The 20,932-nt window shown below is 39.6% G+C and overlaps 1 protein-coding gene across 1 annotated transcript in view; it reads left to right on the plus strand.

The window, feature by feature from the left end:
- bsna (bassoon presynaptic cytomatrix protein a) overlaps positions 1–20,932 on the plus strand; it is a 154,098-nt gene that overhangs the window by 111,783 nt on the left and 21,383 nt on the right. The window contains exons 5-9 of the mRNA XM_042004677.1: positions 6,935–7,393; positions 10,449–15,824; positions 17,122–17,292; positions 17,549–17,805; positions 18,812–19,742. Coding sequence (XP_041860611.1) covers positions 6,935–7,393; positions 10,449–15,824; positions 17,122–17,292; positions 17,549–17,805; positions 18,812–19,742 — 7,194 coding nt within the window. The remainder of the gene's footprint in view (positions 1–6,934; positions 7,394–10,448; positions 15,825–17,121; positions 17,293–17,548; positions 17,806–18,811; positions 19,743–20,932) is intronic.

Raw genomic sequence — 20,932 nt, forward strand, 5'->3', positions numbered from 1 at the left:
ATGATCAGCAACCTATTCTGTTGTGAAGCTACCTTTTAGATAAAAAATGCTTTGGGCATTGTACAGTTCTGAGAAATATATTTATTTTACAAGAAGCACCAAGAGGAAAGCCTCTTTTCAAGAGTTTAACATTTTGGAGTTATTTTGTGTTGTTTTTTTTTTTGTTTGTTTGTTTGGTTTTTTTTGTTTTATATCTTCTTTATTTTATTGAAACGTACTATATGTATCAAAATAAAAGGAAACCAAATATTTTGAATAGAAATTAAACTGTAAAGGGGGGAAAATCTCCAGAGGGAGGAATTAAGATAGATCAAAACTGAAATAGGAGGAGAGGGAGTTTATGTGGGAGGTTTTTTAATCCGCTTTTTGTTGTAATATAAAAGTTACTCAAGTACAGTAGCAGAGGTGATGAAACTTGTGCCCTGAGTGAGCAAACCTGCACCTACACTCAACTTAAACAGTCAAATATTATTGTACTTTATGATGTTTTTATTAGTATATATATATATATATATATATATATATATGCTTTGCTCTTTACAGCTTGGGTGGTTTTCTTTTTGGGTGTTTGTTTTACAATAAACTTCATATCAATAAACATATTCACATGAACATTTTCACAGTTCTGAATTGATTTGGTAAAAATAAATAAATAAATTCCCAGCAGCATGAACATTTAACAAATACTTGAGCAAGTCAAAGTTTCATCTGTCCAGGATGTCTGTTAATGGCCATACAACCAAATCAAACTCCCATTAGTTTAATTTTTCTTTTGTGGTCCTTGTGTTTACTGGCAATAATGTTTAGCATGCTAGCTTGCTAAACTAATTATGGTGAATGGAGTGATCATGATGTCTCCTAAACATAATGCTATTATGAGTATGTTGATATCTAGAGTCTCCAGGAAGCGCAGTAAAATATCCAAGTCTGAAAAACAAGGAATCCTGCTCTCAGATCGAATATATATTCTCTTGATTCAAGATTGTAATGTAGCCCTGAAGGCACGGAGTCAGCTTTGGACGAAAGATCCTTTCTTTTCAATTGTACATGACCTCACTCTGTCCCATTCAATTAGCATGTTTTATAAATGAGGCAGAGTTTATTCAGTCTGCCTGCTCCATGCTCATCACATTGCTCCTTTGTTGACTGTAAGTTCTGCATATCATTTCATGCAGCCTTTGTTGTAATGAGGCCTCTACATCACTGTGGTGTTTTCCACATGGACAGTCTGTGTGTGACCCAGGTTCCATGAGCAAAATCACCACCAAAAACAAATGGAATATTAGACTAATTCTGGAAGTGTTATGACTACATATATTTTATTTTCCCTAAAATGTTATATTTTAATTCAATAATTATGTTCAGGATTTATTTTTACTTCTCATAATGGTCATCATTATGAAACACTAAATATCAAAAGTTAATTATGGTATTAGTTAGGACATGTTACATGTACTTACATTTGACATATTTTGCCAAACTTATTGTCTTTAAGACATAGTCCAGGGTGTTACAATCACCAAATGATTGCAAGCAGAGTTGTAATTTTAACCTTTTGTATGGTGACCATTTATCTCAAGCATGTCTCCTGTGAGCAACAAAATAAATATCAGCAGCATCTGTCTGCTGTCGTGCCAAGTTAGATGCTATAGATCTTCCTCTTTATTTTATCTGTATCATCTCTCCTCTGCCCTCACCTGACGCCACTTGCAGCAGGAAGCCACGTCAATAGAGGCTGACTGAATTACTGTATATATGTGTGGACTCATGTACATTTTTTAAAAGTCCCATCTTCTTCCCAGTGGGCCTTTATCCACCTCTCTCTTCATTCTCTTCTTTCCTCCTCCTGCTTGTCTCTCTCTCTCCTTCTGGTAAGCCCTCATCTACACAGGCCTCCTCCATTTTACATTGATGTGAGCCGTGTGTCTACATGCATGTTTGTGCTTGGGAGTGTATGTGTGCTGCAGTAAAGTGCTGCCTAAAGCAGCAGCCAGCACTGAGGAAGTGTGTGCTCGAGCAGAACAATGGCATTCTGGGTAAAAATAGCCCTTGCTCAGTTGGAGGGAGAGAAAGAGAGGCAGAGGGTGACAGGCAGTGTGATGAGAGGGAGGGCAAGATAGGAGTTTACGAATCCTGTGGTGAGGAAAGAAATGAGACAAAATGCAAATGCAAATATATGAAAAGTAAAACAGACTGAAAAAAAATCAAAGAGCAAAAACCAAAATGGAGAGAAGTACTTTTGAAGGAAGGGATATGTATGGCAAATGATCAAGCACTTATATGTAAACATGTAATTATGCTTGTAGAAACATGAAAGCCAGGCCTCTACATACTCAGTATGTATCATCCAGCTACAGCTCAACATGTCTCTGTAAGCTGACCTCTGAAGGTACATTTTATGTTGTTTCAGCATATTTGTGAGAAAGGAAAAGTCTCTTTTCCACCTTCCTAATGTTGAATTGCCTGAGACAGTGTAGAATAGTGGTCAATTATTGCTGCATGTTTGTCATACGCCAGGTTCGCTGGTGGAAGGCACACATAGTGAGTGACAATTGTATAATGGTATTGGAAGGTCACTTCCTATTGGGAAGTATAAAGACAGATAAAGGTGTTTTAAAAAGCTGACAGTAAAAGAGCATTAATACAGAGAAAATTCAAAGGCAGATTAGAAAAAAAATCCAACAATGCTCAACAGATTTTGAAAGGATGCTTGGGGGGGGGAAAGAGACTGAATGTATAATATGGAGCAGAACGAGACCAGTCAAAGCAAAGAAAGCAGCAGCTCTGCAAAGAGAAGCAGGGCTGATGGAGCATAGTGGGCATTATTGACAGGAGGAGAAAAGGCCAGATTGTTTGTGCAATGTAGGTTAAGTGGGCACCGCTGGGCTACTCTGTGGGACAGTTCACACAGAAACACGCAAACAAACACACACACACAACGATGTGCATGTGATATAATCTGTTGGCGTGAATGTGCTCTATGGGAACATGAGGGGATGCGTTCACTTATCATCAAAACAGCCTCAGAGGCAACTGAACAGTGTGGCACTTCATGGTGTGAACACTCAGCAGAGTTTCCATCACTTCAGACCACATTTCATCCACTTGTGTTCAGTTTTATTTTATGCTCCACAAAATAGTTGCTATTTTAAAGCATTTGAAAATGAGACACACACAAGCCTGGTCTATACTGAGCTATAAGTTCACAGTATTCAGAACTTTTTGTGATATGTTTAAAGAAAGTCATCTCATCTCACCAAAAAAAAAAAAAAAAAAAACAACCAAATGTGTTGTTCAGTGACTCTCATGACAGTCCAATGGATGACTCCCCAAATCCAAATCTATATATAAGGTGTAAAACAAGAATTACCAGTTAACTTTGTTGAATGCATGATGAGTGATGCCATAATTGTTTTACCTGCAATTGTTGAGATATATGAATCAAAGTCAATAATATATGAATACTGTCTGCTGAATTCAGTTTCTTTTTATAAAGCCAGTCTGATCAGGGTGAATTAAAATAAGAGTTATGGTTTCCATTCTTGAAGTTAATGCCTTTTTCAAGTCTGTACTCATTAATGAAGGGGGTCGGTAGCTGGTCGGTTGTGTTGGGTCTTTGTCTGGCTGTATTCATATGTAATAGAATTTCTGATGTATTTTTAATTTCCTTTATGAGTCTGTCGAATAATAGAGAGAGAATGTTCCAGAACTGTTTGTAAAACTCAGCAGGGACACCATCCGGTCCAGGTGATTAGTTGCTGGGCTTTATGGAGTTCTGGAAATGTCAGTGGACTGTCAAGTATATCTCTTGTTTCATTAGGTAGTTGAAGCAATTTAAGATGATTCAGAAAGGCTAATATTTCTTCTGGATTAGGTTTTTGTTCTGATAAATATAGTTCTTTTTATTTTAAATGACAAATTGAATAAAGCACATCATGATTATTATCAGAAATTGAATTTTTAAATAATCTTTAACTCTAGGGATGAGAGGCTCTGTTATAATTTCCACAAATTAAAACTTTAGTGACAAATGGTGTTTTGAGGGATATGCACCTTGAACCACTGCCTCTGTTCAGCTTCATTCGGCTCCATAAATTTATTGTTTAGCAATTACGGGTGCCTGTTTGTTGAAATAAGCTGGTCATGCTGATCAGAGTTGTTTTCTTTAACAGGGAAAACAAGCCCATCCTGTCCTATTTGCTTTATGCTGGCCTAATATTAATTTCATGGGTCATTACAAAGCACTCAATGGTCCTATATTTGGCTGTCCATGAATAATAAGTAATAAATAACAGAATGTCCCCATCTCTGCTCAGCCTTGAACAGGATTAGTACAGTGGACTCTTTTTACTTTAGATCACATAATCAGAGATAAAGATTCAAAATGATTCAGAGAGGAGCAAAGAGATGAAGGAGGCTCAAGAGAAAGGAAAACTATTAAAGAGAGAATGTGCAGAAGAAAGGAGTTACAGTAGAAAGAGCAGGTTAAAACCAGCTGAGATGGTAGATAAGTGTTAACGAGGGAGTGCTGCAGCTATCAATTATTCATTACATTAGTACACAGCCATCTCTCCAGTCGCAAATAACATTAGCTGTCCTGATAGAGACAGACACAAGAATGGAGAATAAAAAGAGGGTGGTGAAGCCAGGTGGTGAGGAGACACTGGGGAGGCTTGGGAAAACAGCTTAACACGATATAAATTTTACTTTTTTTTAATAAGATTATACTGATAATACAAATATATATATATGATAACAGTCACCCCTACTGTCATCACACTTTGCGCACCTACGATGGTTTTACAAGTAGGTTTCCATTTGGCTTAATCCATTTTATTTCAAAATGCTTCAAGTGTTTTTTTCCTTGGTTACTTATGTTTGCATTGCCCTAAATCTGTCTATGTTCTTTGTGAGATTGTCTAGTATTTATCTCTCATTCATGCCTGCTTTTTGGCCTTGTTGATGGTTCTTTGGTATTCCTTTCTGCTTTGGACCTTATTTGACTTTTTGGTTTTGCTCTTTCCCAATCAACACCCTTTCCATCAGCTGCTTAGAATGCTTTCCAATACCTGTTATATTCCAATACCTATATATATGTGTTTGAGTCAGTTTCTGTTTGGTTCATCCACAAACACTGATAATAACAGCAAACTGCTGTTTTCACATAAAAGCTTTAAAAAACAACGTTACCTGTGCTCAGCACCATCAGGCAGACAGATAGCAGCTAGCTAATGATCATAGTGGAGCACTTAGCAGTATGTGGCACAACACTTAAACCTCCCAACAGCAGCAGAAAAGCCAGATAATTATCTGAATGTACACCGATCAGCCGTAATGCTTTGGCCAATGACAGGTGAAGTAAAAAAAAAATTGTAACAATGACCTGGCATCAAGATTCAGTAGTGTTCTACTCTTCCAGCTGATGTGTTGGAAACAGAAAAAGAAAATGGTCAGATGTAAGAATTTAAGCAACCCTGCGCGGGGTCAAACTGCAATGTCTACCCAACTTGATTATAGTATCTCCACAGCTGCAGTCTACATTGAGATGTCCTCCATCTGTTGTAATCAGGACCTCACAAAAATGGTCAAAGGAGGGAAAAAACTCATTAAATCAGCGTTAGGAAAAACTCTCAATGAAGAACAGAAACTCAGACAGTGAGAAGACACAGCTGTTTACTGCACCTGCAGGAGCTCACATAGTCAGTAGACACGTGAACATACAGGTCGACAGACATGTTGAACTGACTGTTGAGCTGCAGAAAAGACAGGGTGCTGCACAGGAGGTTCACAACAGCACTGCATAACAATGGAAGAAGGTGGTCTGGTCAGATGAATCGAGATTTCTTTTACATTATGGCTGGGTCTGTGTAGAGGACAGGATGTACTATGGACAAGAGGCAAGTTGACAGGGGCAGGGTGTTTTGTTCTGATGGGACCTTGGGGACTGCCATTCATGGGGATGCTATTATGAAAACATACTAAGTACATCAAGTACAAGTTGCATGTATTTATAAGTGGCCTTTTTAGTACGATAATGTGCCTTGTCATACTGTGAAAGCGGTTTTAGTGGTTCAAGAGAGGTTTTAGAAATACCACAAAAAGTGTTTACTCAGCAACCAAATTCTCCCTGAATTTGAGTCCTAGTGAACATCACAGTGAGGAGATCAAAAATAAATATATTGCATCTGTTCTAAATTAATCAAGTTCTCTCATCTGCTTATCCACTTTTCCTAAGTTTGAAAAAAATGCAAGGGGTGTCAGATTTTCACACTGGAGAATGTTTAAAGCAATTAGTTATTTAGTGATGTGAATGGTGCTTCTGTCAGTTTAAGTTCAGTTACAACAAACTCGATGTGTGCACATCACAGTCTCAGTTTTGTTTTCTATTCTTTTGTCAGTCTTGCAGTGTGTGAAGTTTTGTGAGTGCCGCTGATGTGATGAAAATAGGTTGTCGCTGTCAGAGAGACTTGGCCTTTTAGAAGTTTGCTTCAGCTCAGCTTAGCCTGCTACAGATCTGACAGCTCTGTCTGGAAATAAGATTTCCACTGTGCACTGTACGTGAATGTGTGTGTACATGCATGTGTGTGTTCGTGTATGTGTGTGCAGTTGCTGCTGCAGATTGTTATTCAAGTGCGACTGACATTTTTAATGTTAAGAATATTAATCAGAGTGTTAAGCTGTCAGTCTTATTTAACCCAATAAGCTGAATGGCAGTACATCATTTTAATGTGATCTCTGGACAAGTGGTTAGGGTTAATCACTAAGTTTGCACACAAAGACACACACATGCCTGGTGTTAGGGTCCTTACTGTTTGCTATAGATTATTCTTCTTGACTATGTGAGGGGTTTTATTATCCATTCAGCAAAGCAGTCATATTTGTTTTGGGCTGCTTTTATTCATGTTTTTATTTTCTTATTTTTTCTCTGCTTTAGAAAAAAGAATGGTTATGTCTCAACTGCCAGACCCAGAGGCTGATGTCTGGAGGTGGTCTCGATGATCCCCCACTTCCTGTTCCTCATCCATCTCCTAAGCACCAACCAATGGGCTCACCTCGTCACCAAACACCAACCAGTCAACAAAGCCCACTCCATAGACCCACCACTCAACAGGGGCCCAAGCCGGCCCAGTCCCAGACACAAAAAACACAGTCAGGCATTGGTGTTAGTGGACCGCCTGTACCCACAGCTACCAAGCAACCAACTGACATCAAGACCCCAACACCAGCTACAGCACCAGTACCAACCACTGAAACCCCGAAACTGCCAAAACCAACAGAGGAGAAGCCCAAGACTGAGCCTGAGATCCAAACCACCAAAGAGACCAAACCCTCCCAGAAGAAAGGAGAGCAGATCACACCCATCAAGGAAATAAAGAAGTCCAGACAATATGACGTAAGTCTATTTACCTTTTGTTTGTTTATTTCCTTTTAATAAAGGTCAACAAACTTTTGTGTTCAATTCTGTATGTTAAACTATTAAAAATACCAATAGTAAAATGCTTTTACAACTTATAAGTTATATGACGATAGTGCAATGAAAAGGAAAAAAAAATCACTCTCAGTGAATATTACACATTAACTATAGTGGAATATACAAGCTTGTGTACTTCAAATTCTATACATGTTTCACTGTGTCCCTGTTTCATGTAATGGAAACTTCTGTTTGTGTTCAGCATGGTGGTGTACCTAATAAGATGACCAATTTTACTTCATTCATTCAGTCTGAGATCATGTTAACTTCACTATATACTTGTTCAGAGACAACCAAAGCTAAGCAGTGGTGGGCAGTTTGAATGATTCAACCTACTGCTGCCATTTGTAGCTGGTGTAGAAGCTTTAGTAGCTCTTGTTTGGAGTTAATTTAATGTTTAATAAGAAGCAGGATGTTGACCCTCTATATAATGCACATAGTTTGATTACTGAAAAAATCTGATAAAGGGAAAAGGATTCAAAGATCTGGAACCAGGCTAAAGGGAGAGGATAGTTGAAAACTTTGTAGATGAAAATAGCCTACAAAAGATGATCAAAGGCACTCTCTAGAGGGATTTTCAAACTTATATAAAAGCATTTATTTTTACACGGCAAAAAGATTAAAAAGACCAACACGTTGCAACCAGCTAGGTCTTCATCAGGGTCAGCGTCTGCTGTGACTCACACACCTGTGATGAATCTCACTAATAAGCTAACTTACGTCCATGTGTATGCTTACTGGTTGACAGAAAAGGAAGTGGCATCAGAGGTTGGAGGGAAAAAAATCACAGAAAAGGAAAGAAGTCCACTTCTTCATTCTTCGTGTGATATATATATATATATATATATATATTTGTGAAATGCTGTATTTAATATGAAAAGGTTTAGTACTTTTATACATATGTGGTCTATTTAAAATGGAGTATAGTCAGTGTTAAGAGTATCTGAAGGTTTTATGTAACTGAATACCAGTAGCATCTTCTTTAATAATCATGACCTGTCATGATTTTTGTTCACATATAAAAACTTTAAAGAATCTCTTCGAACTGATCTGAACAATTTTTTTAGCCATCACTGTTTCTCGTAACACAGACTAAATGCCAAACAAAATAAAACTTTTATTATCTAAGGCATTTTTAAAAGCACTCCTGTTAAGTTCCTCTTTTACACAAAACGATAAAAGTTTGTTGTTGCTTTGCAGTGAAATTTCCCATTATTTTATTCAATTACATGTCTTTTTGAATGATTTTTGCTTCTACATAGCACTTTGACATGAAAGAAAGTTCATATCAATTTTTAAAATCCATTCAAACTTGTTTTCTTGATGAGAGTGAAAGAGAAAGACAAGATAACAAGTGAAATACTGTACTTTTTTACTCCTATGATATGTGTTTGAGATTGGCATGCCATGAATACCCTCACATTACTTTACCTCAAGAAAGTGAGTGCAATGATTGATCTGTTTAGGCTGTTGAGAAATAAAAGTTAAGAGAGATCAATGTGCATTTCTGAAGTATTGCAATCATCAAGACATGATTAACCAGGTTAGTCCCTTTGATATTAAAATTTGGCATGCTATTACCGAACATCTAAAAAAGAGTAATTGGTGAATGAGTGTTCAGTAGTTGTATGTTCCAGTCTTGTTACCTTCGATCATTTCGACTTCATAATTAAAAACTAATTAACTTCATAAATACAAACACACAGCTTGATTAATCTCTTTCCATCAATGGCTCAAACATGATAAGTGAAACAGCTAACAAACTAACAACTCTAAATCTTAATGTGAATGCTTTATAAAATCAATATTTTCATTGATTCTGTGCAGTTTGTTTGTTTGCTTCGCTTACAAAGCTCAAATGGTGTACTTGCATTATCTCTATATATTAATTTTACCTGCTTATAATACATTATATAATTGTAACTGCAATTAAATATATTCAAGATTTTGTTAAAAAGATAGGCATACTTTAAATTTTTTTGCCTCATTTGATCTGTTTTTATATAATTTAGGGAATACGAAAAGCAAAGCTCATTAGTTGTTTCATGCTGTTCTGCATTCATTGCATAACTGAATAAGAATTTTTAGTATTTTCTTCCATATTTTCTCTCCTCTATGAGTTCAGTACTCACTGTCTATTTGTTCTTGTTGTTGAGCAAGTTTTACTTCATGTACTAGAAATTTTCTTCAAGTTCCTGAAATGCAGTTACGTAGGCATTGACATAGTAGAATCCATAAGAATCAAATCAGATGTTATTTCTTCAAAGCGATTTGCTTCCTCTTCTACATGTTCACGTTTTGAATTTGCCACTTTGTAAAATGTTTAATAATGAACTGTTTCAGGGTTATTTTAGACTGACAGTTTTTCTACAGCTCCACTCTTTCAGCCCTAATGAGAAGAGCCCTGATTTGGTCAGTCCCTGTTTAAAATTAAATATGTACATATAAATAGCACCAAATAATTTCATAGTTAATGTTCTAGAAATATTGGATATTTCATATTAATTAAATACAATTAAAAACCTATTAAATCAGCATATAAATGTCCCAAATGATATTTGCAAGAGCTTGGATAAAAAGTTATTTATAAGGATAGCATTCAAGAGAGCTTTCCATCTTATTGCTTCATCTCTTCGTTTAGAATGATATTCTATTATATTTATATGGAAATGTTTACAGATATTTTATTGGATTTAAATACATCTTGATATTTGTGTAAATAAATCTAGAAACTGTATTTTGTACCATTTTTATGCTTAAGGGTTTTTACATATTTACTTTTAAAATGTAATATTTTTTTTTATTTTATGTCTAAATTTAGATTTAATTCTGAATTTATGCAAGCTAAAATTGTGATCTCACTGAAATGTATAACCATTACTTGCAAATTCTCAAACTTTACACTAATTGTATTTTACATTAACTACCCTAGCTCCCGTAAATCTAATACTTTTTTTTTTTTTTCTTCTGTCTTTAGGATACAAAAAACAACAGCACCCATGACTTGTCACGCAGCCCTCAGAGCCTCAGTGACACCGGCTACTCCTCTGATGGTATCTCCAGTTCCCACAGTGAAATTACAGGTTTAATCCAAGAGGAGGAAATGAAGCTGAGTGAGAGGGGAATCAGCGCACGAGGCTCCCCACCAAGCCCCTCTGAAATCACCAAGCTAGAGAGCTCCATGAGACCACTGCTGGAGAAGAGCCTTTCTGAAGAGAAGGCAGACAGAAGGGGGAGGAAGCACAGAGACAGAGACTTGGATGAGAGAGGGAAGCAGCGTCCACGTTCCCTTTCAATTCCACCAGATGCATACGACTCTGATGAGGAACTAGAGGATATACTGGAGGAAGAAGAGGATGGCGGAGACTGGGAGAGTAAAAGGAAAGAAGGGAAAGAAGAGAAGAAAGAGAAGAAAAAGAAGGAAAAGGAGGCTGAGCCCTCAGAGATGACTGATGAGGAATTCATGAGGAGACAGATAATGGAAATGAGTGCTGATGAAGACAATGAAGAGGAGGAGGAAGAAATGGAGGAGGATGAAGATGAAGAAGATGAAGGGTATGGCTACCAGAAACCCAAGAAAAGTCACCACAAGCACATCATCTCTGACTCAGGAAAGGAGAAAAGGCGACTACAACACCACTCCAGTAGTTTTGAGGAGGAAACAAAGAGCTCTACTGATGTTTATAAAGGCTCTGTGGAAGAGGGTGAGGAGGATGTGATGGCATCACAAGGGGGCCTAAGACGCTTTAAAACAATTGAACTTAATAACACCAATAGCTACAGCCGGGATATGGAGCTTAGCAGTGAAAATGACTTGAGTCTTGATCGAGAGCCAGAACTGGAGATGGAGAGTCTAACGGGATCTCCTGAGGAGCGTTCCAGGGGTGACTATTCCTCAACTTTACCACCAACTTCATCCTCATATGGCTCAGGCCAATCCCCTACATCCATCTCATCAATGGAGGAAGACAGTGACAGTAGCCCAAGCAGAAGACAACGACTGGAAGAGGCCAAGCAACAAAGGAAAGCACGACACCGATCTCATGGCCCCCTTCTTCCAACCATCGAAGACTCTTCAGAAGAGGATGAACTGAGAGAAGAAGAGGAACTTCTGAGAGAGCAGGAGAAGATGAGAGAGGTAGAACAGCAGAGGATAAGAAGCACAGCACGTAAGACCAAAAGGGATAAGGAGGAGCTCAGGGCACAGAGGCGCAGAGAAAGGTCCAAAACACCACCTAGCAATCTCTCGCCAATTGAAGATGCTTCCCCAACAGAAGAGCTGAGACAAGCAGCAGAAATGGAAGAGCTTCACCGTTCTTCAGCTTCTGAATATTCCCCTCAAAGTCTGGACTCTGAGGCTGAGGGATATGAGTCTAAACTCTACAAGTCAGGCAGCGAATACAACCTACCTACCTTTATGTCTCTCTACTCACCAGTAGAGAAATCATCTTCAACAACAACTACCACTGCACCATCCTCAACTTCTAAACCTCTGAAGAGTGCAGAGGAAGTTTATGAAGAGATGATGAGGAAGGCGGAGATGCTCCAAAAACAACAGAAACTACAGCAACAACAGCAACATGCAAGGCATGGGCAATACTATGAGGAAGATATCAATGGGCAAAATTATGATGATGACTATGAATATGAGCAGGATCAAACTGGATATGACAATGAAGCAGCAGAGACAGAAACAGATATCTATGAGGAGATCCGACAAACATCACAGAACATCACCAAGATGCAGCAGGCCACTGATGAGCAAGTAGAGATTGAAATTGAGAGCTCTTACACAGAGAAGCAGCTCTTAGACACAGGCTCAGCTTTTGCTAAGTTACTAGAACAAAGCAATGCTCTCCTAACTCCTGGGACCAGCCCCACCCAGATCTCAGCTCCTGTGTCTTTTGCTGAAACTGGCGGTCGTATACCTGATGTAAGGGTAAGCCAGCACTTCACTGCAAAAGATGGACACAAAGATAGGATAAAAAGCCAAGCAGGAAAGAATGGAATAACTCCAACAGTGGCTGCGACCACTATTGCAGCTTATGGAGTTTATGCCAGAGATGCAATAACTCTGTCTCAAACTAGTTCAAGCCACACTATGACATCTACTCAATCTGATATATGTCGTCGACACACAGGAAGCTCTACTTCTTCCTCCGCCACAGTCTCAAGTGTATGCAGCAAAATTGCAGAGATCACCCAGGCCTATAGTCAAAGAGAGGTGATCACCAGAAGGGTTGGGGAGACCAGGGGTGTCCAAGTACAAGACAGCTCAACATCCTCTAATGAGAGAATAATTGAACCCCGTTCTTCCAAGTATACTACTTATTACAGGAGCACTAGTCCTCCTCTTTCTCCCTCACCACCACCACAGAGTCCCACCCGTTCCCCTTCCAGAAGAGCTACTGCTGAGTTTTCTACACAGACTTTCAGCTCAGCTTTGCGAATGGACTCAGCTGGTTCTGGGCCTACATCTCCGGTGATGGCTCAGGGGACCCAAACATCATATCGATCAGTTTCTCCACGACTGTATAGACAGCAGTCGTCCCAGGATGCCCCATACTCCCCACCTCCAAGCCCAGCTAGGCCAATGACAGTTAACACAGCTACTTCTCCTCTGTCTTCTCCTACTCGATTTAGCCGCCAATCAACATTCGAGAGTTACTCACCTTGTGGCAGTCCTCCTGACACACCACCTTATCAACAGTCTCCTACACGCAGCTTCTATCGAACACAAAGAGTGGAAAAGGTAAATGTGGGGACAAGTATGGTCACCACTGCTAGCATATATACAAGAGGGTCCATGTCAATGGATAACATCTCCCTCTGTAGAATATCTACAGTCCCAGGTACTTCAAGGGTAGAGCAGGGCCATATGATCTTAGGTGGAAGTGTTGTGGATCTAAGAACTGCCACCAAACCAACTCCAATTATTATGACTGACCAGGGAATGGATCTCACATCCTTAGCAACCGAGAGCAGGAAATACTATGGAGGATCAGAGGGTACCAGACATTCAACTATTGTACAACCACTGATTATGAACTTGAACACCCAGCAGACCACCACACCAACCACTGTGAGTGTCACTGTGGCTGCTTCTATGTTCATGACCCAGCCGAAACAACCAACTGTGTATGGTGATCCCCATCAAAATCGAATAGATCTGGGTCAGGGCATGGGCTCCGCAGTTTGTCTTTCACAGAACAAACCACAGATTTCTCCTCCAACTGATCCAACAATCCCCAAAATTGATGCCAAACTGGAAGACCTCAGTGTCCAACAGAGAGAGCTACAAAAACAGCAAGAGAAACTGCAAAAACAGCAAGAGCTCCTTGAACAACAGTTACAGCAGCACCATCACATGCAACAGCAACAACAACAGACATCTGTTTTGGCCAGGTATAACCTTACTGGCCAGATCTCACCTTTACTCAAAAAAGATTTGATAGTCAGCCAGACAAGCACTGCCTCGACTGTGGTCAGCGCTGTATCCCCAGTCATTAACCCTGAGCTATATGGCACTGGGCCCATTGAATTGAAAGGGAGGCCCAGTCCTCCTGGTTCAGTGCCAGGAGGTAAATCCCCACATGGTATGGTAGTGCAGATTGATGGAGGGCTAGAACCGACCAGAGCAGTGACACAGCTAGTAAAGGTAGAGGAGGGACAGGATGCTGTGGATCTAACAGGAGGTCAAATTAAACCTGACACACAGCCAGCTTGCTGTGATGTTGTTTATAGACTTCCATTTGGTGGAAGCTGTGTTGGTGCTTCTGAGAAAGAGGGCATAAGGCCACCATCTGCCCCACCTATTACCTATGAGTCTGATCAAGAAAGACAACCTGAAAGGTACCATGAGTATCCACAGGATGCACATAAAGCCTACACATTACCATTTCCTGGTAGGCTTCAACCTTCGATGTCTGATACAAACCTTGCTGATGCTGGGCTGCAATCCTACCATTCTAAAATGGAACCACACCTACAACCCTCAGGTGATCTTGCTGTGGATTTAACTGCTATGAAACAGAGCTATGGAGGATATATAGGGATGCAGTATGGTTCCTATACCGATTTACGGCATGGAGGAGATATTGCAGGCCAAATGCTGCCCATTAGAAGGTATAATTCCTTATCTAATATCAGCTCAGATTATGGCTATTCTGCTCGTGACATTGCCAGCTTCCAAGAAGCTAACTTGGCTCAGTACAGTGCTACAACTGCAAGAGAGATCAGCCGGATGTGTGCAGCACTTAATTCCATGGATCGGTATGGTAGCAATCCAGACTTGATGCAGTTTGGCAGCTTAGGGAGAAGTACCGGTCCAGGGGCCTCCAGGCTTGCAGCTGGTCTTGGCATGAGGCAAAACATCCTCTTTGGACTTGATGGAAAGCCAATCTCTCACAGTCAAGCACTCACCAACCTTATCAATGCCAGGCAAGCAAGTCTTAGAGCCATGTACCCTGCTGCTATAAGATCCTCTGATGGGATGATTTACTCCACCATTCAGACTCCTATTGCTTCAACACTTCCAATAACTACTCAGCCTGCCTCTGTGCTACGACCACTACTGAGGGGGGCCTACAGACCATATCCCTCTCCCAATATGACTCCAGTGCCCCTGTCTAGTCTTACAAGACTACCAATGAGCCCTCGAATGCCCTTAGCTGGACAAGCACCAGTTCGTTACCCAGCACCAGGTCTTCTTCAAACAACTTCAGCTGCTGCCACCATTGCTACTGTAGCATCAGTGTCAGCACCAATAGTGGCCCCTGTATCTGTTTCAGTGACAACTCCTTGTTCAGCAGTCCAGGATGAACCTGTTTACCTTGGCAAAGGTGCAACAGTGACTTCCTCATCAGCAGAGGTTACCTCAGTACCAGGAACAGTTGTTATACCATCTGAGCAACAACAGCAACCAATAAACCTGTCCCAGGCACACCTGAGCAGCCAACAGCAACAGAAACAAATGACAACTGCTCAGCAGCCACAGGCTCCTCTTGCAGCCCATGCCTACCCACCCTCAGGTCCCACAATTACCCATGGCTACACTCAACCTCCTGTAGGCCCATCTATCCCCACCAGTGGTTTACCCATTCCAGGTGGTCTTCCTCCCTTTCCCCCACCAGGTTCCATACACAAAGAAGGTGAAACTGAGGCGGAGAGACTGCACCGACAGCAGGAGCAGCTCCTACAGATGGAGAGGGAGCGCGTGGAGCTCGAAAAACTCCGGCAATTCCGTCTGCAGGAGGAACTTGAACGTGAAAGGATAGAGCTGAAGCTGCACAGGGAGAAGGAGCAGATGCTGGTGCAGAGAGAGTTACAGGAGCTGCAGAACATCAAGGAACAGGTAGACAGAGAAACAGAAGGTGGAATGGAGAGTTTTCAAGTTGGTGTTTTGCCGTCTGGTGTTTTGTTGTAAATGTGTTTGCAATGGACAATGTTTTCATTTTGGTTGTTTTTGTGGTTGTGTTACTTGTGGTGTATTTAATATTATTTTATCTACTTCTGATTAGTGTAGATAAATTAAACATCATGTATATGCATGTTTTTCAATGCATGCTTCCTGTCATTGTAATGATTTTATTTGACATTTTTTTCTCTGTTGTCTTCGAACATTCAAGACAATTAAATAACTTTAAACATTGTTGTTTAAATCCTTTTTTGATACTTGAAATTATCTTTCAAGTAATGACTTATGATTCAATAGGGTTCAAAGAAAGGTTTGCATTTAGCTTTAGTTAAGAAATGATTATTCTGAAGTTTGCATGCTATGCTGTTTACTGGAAAGGTTCTTTATTTGTGTGCATGAACATGCCTGTAGTATGTATGTGTGAGTCAGAAATGTATGATGCTCATGTTTGATGTTTGATTTGTTACCTGATTTATAATGAGGAAAAAAAAGAAGTGGTTTCATATTATGTTGGTCTGACTTATAAGCATAAGAAATTTACATTGAATTAGTTTGTAAGTATTCTGTAATCAACTGCAGGAGAGCATTAAAGTGGTTTAGCTCCTAATAGATTTGTTAAGATGCCATAACAGTAAACCAAAGGGCTAATGTGACTATTTTCTTCTTTTTTTACTAGAACAAGCAATTGAAAATCTTTCAAGTTAACTCTGTTAAACAGGTGTGGAAGCCTTCCTTAATGGGAATGAACTAGAAATGGAATGTTAAATATGCATCTCATAACATACAGTAGAAGCAAAAACCCTAACCCTTTACTTGCACCAGCCTGTCATTTTTAACTACAAAGAAAATGCATAAAATATTTTCTTATGAGCATTATATGACTGGTAACAGCATTTACCAGTACATGCCACAGTTCATTTCAGTTGTGCTTCCATTCTCAGTTTTTGCAACGTATACAAATCTTACTAACTTGGAACCATTTTGAAAACTAATCCATTAGCACATAAGAAACTTCACGTCACATTCAGTTTCAGGAATCTTGCAATTTGTTTTACATTTTTAAAACCTAATACAACCAAACCCTGTTTTTTTCTATCCCGTTTCTCCGTCTGTTTATCTCGTCTTGTCTGTCTGTACCTTTTTATTTTATCATCTCATCATTTCAACCTCTTTCATCTCTCATTTGTTCTTCTCCAAACACTTGTGTATTTGTCTTGTCTGTATGTTGTTTTAGGTTCTACAGCAACAACAGCAAGAACGTGAGAAACAACTTGTTCTCCAGCGGGAACAGCTAGCCCAGCAGAAGTCCCAGCTAGACCAGATCCAATCCTTGCAACAGCAGCTTCAGCAACAGCTGCAAGAGCAGAAGAGACAGAAAACAGCTGTTGCAGCCCACAGCATGCAGGTGAGTGAGAGGAGTTACAAAAATTGGCAAAAAAAGACAGTGGTTGGTTGACACTTTCTTCTTTCTTTAACTTCTTTTCTTTTGTTATTTAGCTGCTTTGCATTCTTTTGTGGAAAACCTATAGAAGAAAAATATAGTTGATGAGTGGAATGCAGTCACAAAGCCTTTTCATTCATGTAGGGAGGGGGGGGGGGGGGGGGGGGGGGGGGGATTTTCAACAGCTATCATCCTGAAAACATGCCCTTTATGTCTACAGGTGGATGTGACTGGTCAACCACTCCACCCCTATGTAGAGTCTCAGATGAGCTCTCGTTCCTTGCCCAGTTCTTCTTCAGAGATGTGTCTCAGGACCCAGGAAGATCAAATGGAGTCCAGGGCTAGCATGAGAAAACACAGCTCCATGAGCAGGCTGAGCAGGGACACACTGGATGGAGATGGGGTGATGTTCTACGCTTCCCCTCGCAGGATTGTGGATAGCTGTGTACAGACAGATGATGAAGATGGAGAGGAGAGGTAACAGTTTGCATAAAATAAGTAAGGGAATGTGCCCCTGTGTTATGTAGGTGATATAAATATAGATTTGTGTGTGTGTGTGTGTGTGTGTGTTTGTGTGTTTTATGACTAATGTATAGGCTATACAAATACAAATAATATATATATATAAATATATAAATCACCATTTGCATGTTCAAACTAAAATGAGCTGATTGAGGGAATATTTTTGTCATAATGTTGTTTAGTGGAAGTATTAACAATCACTTAATTTACAAATATTTTATGGCCTTTAAAAATTTTAACTACTGGAAAAGTAATTGCATTTGTCAAGCAAATTTAGATTTTTATAAATCACATTTCTGGACTTGAGAATCTGGACACAAGCAAAAACATATTAAAAAGTTATTTTGTTGGAGAATTTTATTTTTAATTTTTTAGCTGATCTTTTTTCTTTTCTTTTGCTCTTTCTAATATTTAGTAGTTTGACTTGTCTCTTAAAATTGATGAACAGATAGCTGCTCCTCAGTTATTATGAGTTCATATTTAGCTGGTCTTGGAATTTTAAACCTAAGCTAATTTGATTTATTGAAGCAAGTAATCTGAAGTAGGACGATTTGTCATTTTTAAACGAAGCAATAATGTAGCACCCTGAAGCAGGTGTTAGAAATTAAATGAAATATAAATAATTTATATTAAGTTAATTGTTAAATACTTTATTTAATCCAGAGGGAAACTGCAATAGGCAATGGTTAGTTAATGGGATTTATCTTAAACATTAGGCTAAAATAATCCTTATGAGTAAGGAGGGTCTCTGGGATGATGACAAATTTGGCAAGTGTGATATTACTAATATATGCTTAATAAGTTATATTTTACAAAGGCTCTCCGATTTTAGTGAAACATATAACTGTTACAATGTGAGATATAAAAAAACAAGCAAAAACTGGCAAAATAGAATTCCCAAATTCAATATAAATGTTACATTAATAACTGTTTTTCTTCTGGTTCTTCGCTCTTTATCCAGGTACATGATGCGCCATCGTACCCGGAGGCGTGGTCGCAGTGTCGACTGCTCTGTCCAGACAGATGACGACGAGGACAAGGCTGAAAACGAGCATCCAGTCCGCCGACGCCGCTCTCGTTTCTCCCGGCACTCTGAGTCCAGTACACCTGCTAGCAGCACGGCTGCAACAGCCACCTCAACTACTGACACAAAAACTGACAAGATGGTTTCCTCCAGTATCGCTATCCAAACCATCAGGGAAATGTCTTGCCAAACAGAAGTAGAGCACTTGGGAAGAGTCTCCCCAGCAATTCATGTGACAGTTCCAGATCCTAACAAAGTAGAAATTGTGCATTACATTTCTGGACCAGAACGAACCCAAAAAGGCCAATCGCTTGCGTGCCAGACTGACCCAGAAGCGCAGTCACAAGGTGTTGTAGCTCCCCAGCTCAGCGTACCAACCACAGTCAGTCCATATTCTTCCTCCACCAGTACGGGAACTCAACAATCCAGCTCTGCTGACCTTCTGGCCCACCAGCGCCAGCAACAGCAAATTGCTGCAAATGCAGCTAAGTTTGAGCGACGCCGGCCAGACCCACTTGACATTAACTATCAGCCTCACAACCACCTCCACAACGAGTCCATATCCAGCATCATTCGGCAACAGCAGACAGTCCCAAAATCACCACAGGTCCTCTACTCTCCTGTTTCCCCAGTGTCCCCTCACCGCCTGCTTGAGAACTCTTTGTCAAGTGAGAGACTGAATAAGGCCCACGTCACACCTCAACAGAAGTCCTACACAGCCGAGTCCCCCCAGCGACACCCCTCTATGCCCAGGCCCATCAAGAGCACTCAAAGATCCATGTCAGACCCCAAGTCCCTCAGCCCCACCACAGATGAGCATACCAAAGCCAGGCTGTCCCTGTATCAACAACAGGCCCTACAAAACCAGGTAAAGTCACGGATGCCCGGCTAACGCACACAAAATAGAAAATTATATCAAAGTAAAGAAGGCCATTTTTAAAAGTAGCTGACTACCCCCAAACAGTCAAAATGTACAAAAAGAAAAAACAAAGTGTTCAGATTTTCCCTGAATTTTTGGTAAAAAAAAAAAAAAAAAAAACACATACGCAGTTTGTGTTAGCGGGAATTTCTCAAACCAGAATTTGACCCAAGTGTAAAATCCAATAAATTTATGGTACCTTGTTGTAGAAACTATAACTGCAATATATCTGGCTAACTGAACAGCTGCAGGTGAGAGCTAAAGATGGAGTTTTAAACATGTCTGTGTCCTTAAATCATAATTTTGGATTCAATTTATTCTTAAATTGTCATCATTTAAACAAATACAGTATTTTTACTAGTTATGAAATACAAAAAGACCTGAAGAGATAGACACTTATAAATCTACTAAAAATATTCTTTGTGCGCTTTGATAAATGTTCTTTCTGTTCATATCTTCCATTCTTCAGACTCCTGGCATAATGCTGAATTCTAATGGAGCACCCAAGAGGTTATTGCTCTTTAGGGCTTTCTGTGATAACAAGTGAAATATAAAAGAAAAACATTGATCTAAACCGACAACGCAGCTTTGACAAACCATTACAGGAACTTTGTTTTGTAACTATAATAAAATATACATATATAGACCATTCAGAATGGTCTTTGCTTTCATTGTTGACATGGCCATAGCTACCACTGAGGACACCAAAGTCTGGACCTCAGTATTTTTCCACTGCATACGTAATAAAATTAATAAAATAAAGGCTTTTGAGCTACATGGTTATCTGAGAAACATAATTATTAGTGCAGATTGATACTGTAACATTGATTCCTCCCATATCAACTATTTATATTCTAGAAATGATTCTCAAATTAAATCTCATTCTCATATTAATAATTATCATTAACATGAACACAATGGAAAGTAATAAATTGTCAGGATACGTAGGAACTATTTCATATTGCCACGCTCACTTGCCACTCTTCAATCAGTCCTAATACTAAGATATTTTAGCTCCACAAACAGCAATGACATGCAGTTTGGTGTGTGGGAAGATCACAAACCTTCTTAAACATTTGAGAATCAGTCATTGCACAGAAGCAGAGGTGATGAGGTTATGATGAAGTGATCAGAAGAAG

Source organism: Melanotaenia boesemani, chromosome 13 (assembly GCF_017639745.1).
Source record: "Melanotaenia boesemani isolate fMelBoe1 chromosome 13, fMelBoe1.pri, whole genome shotgun sequence".
In the NCBI taxonomy this organism is placed as follows: domain Eukaryota; kingdom Metazoa; phylum Chordata; class Actinopteri; order Atheriniformes; family Melanotaeniidae; genus Melanotaenia; species Melanotaenia boesemani.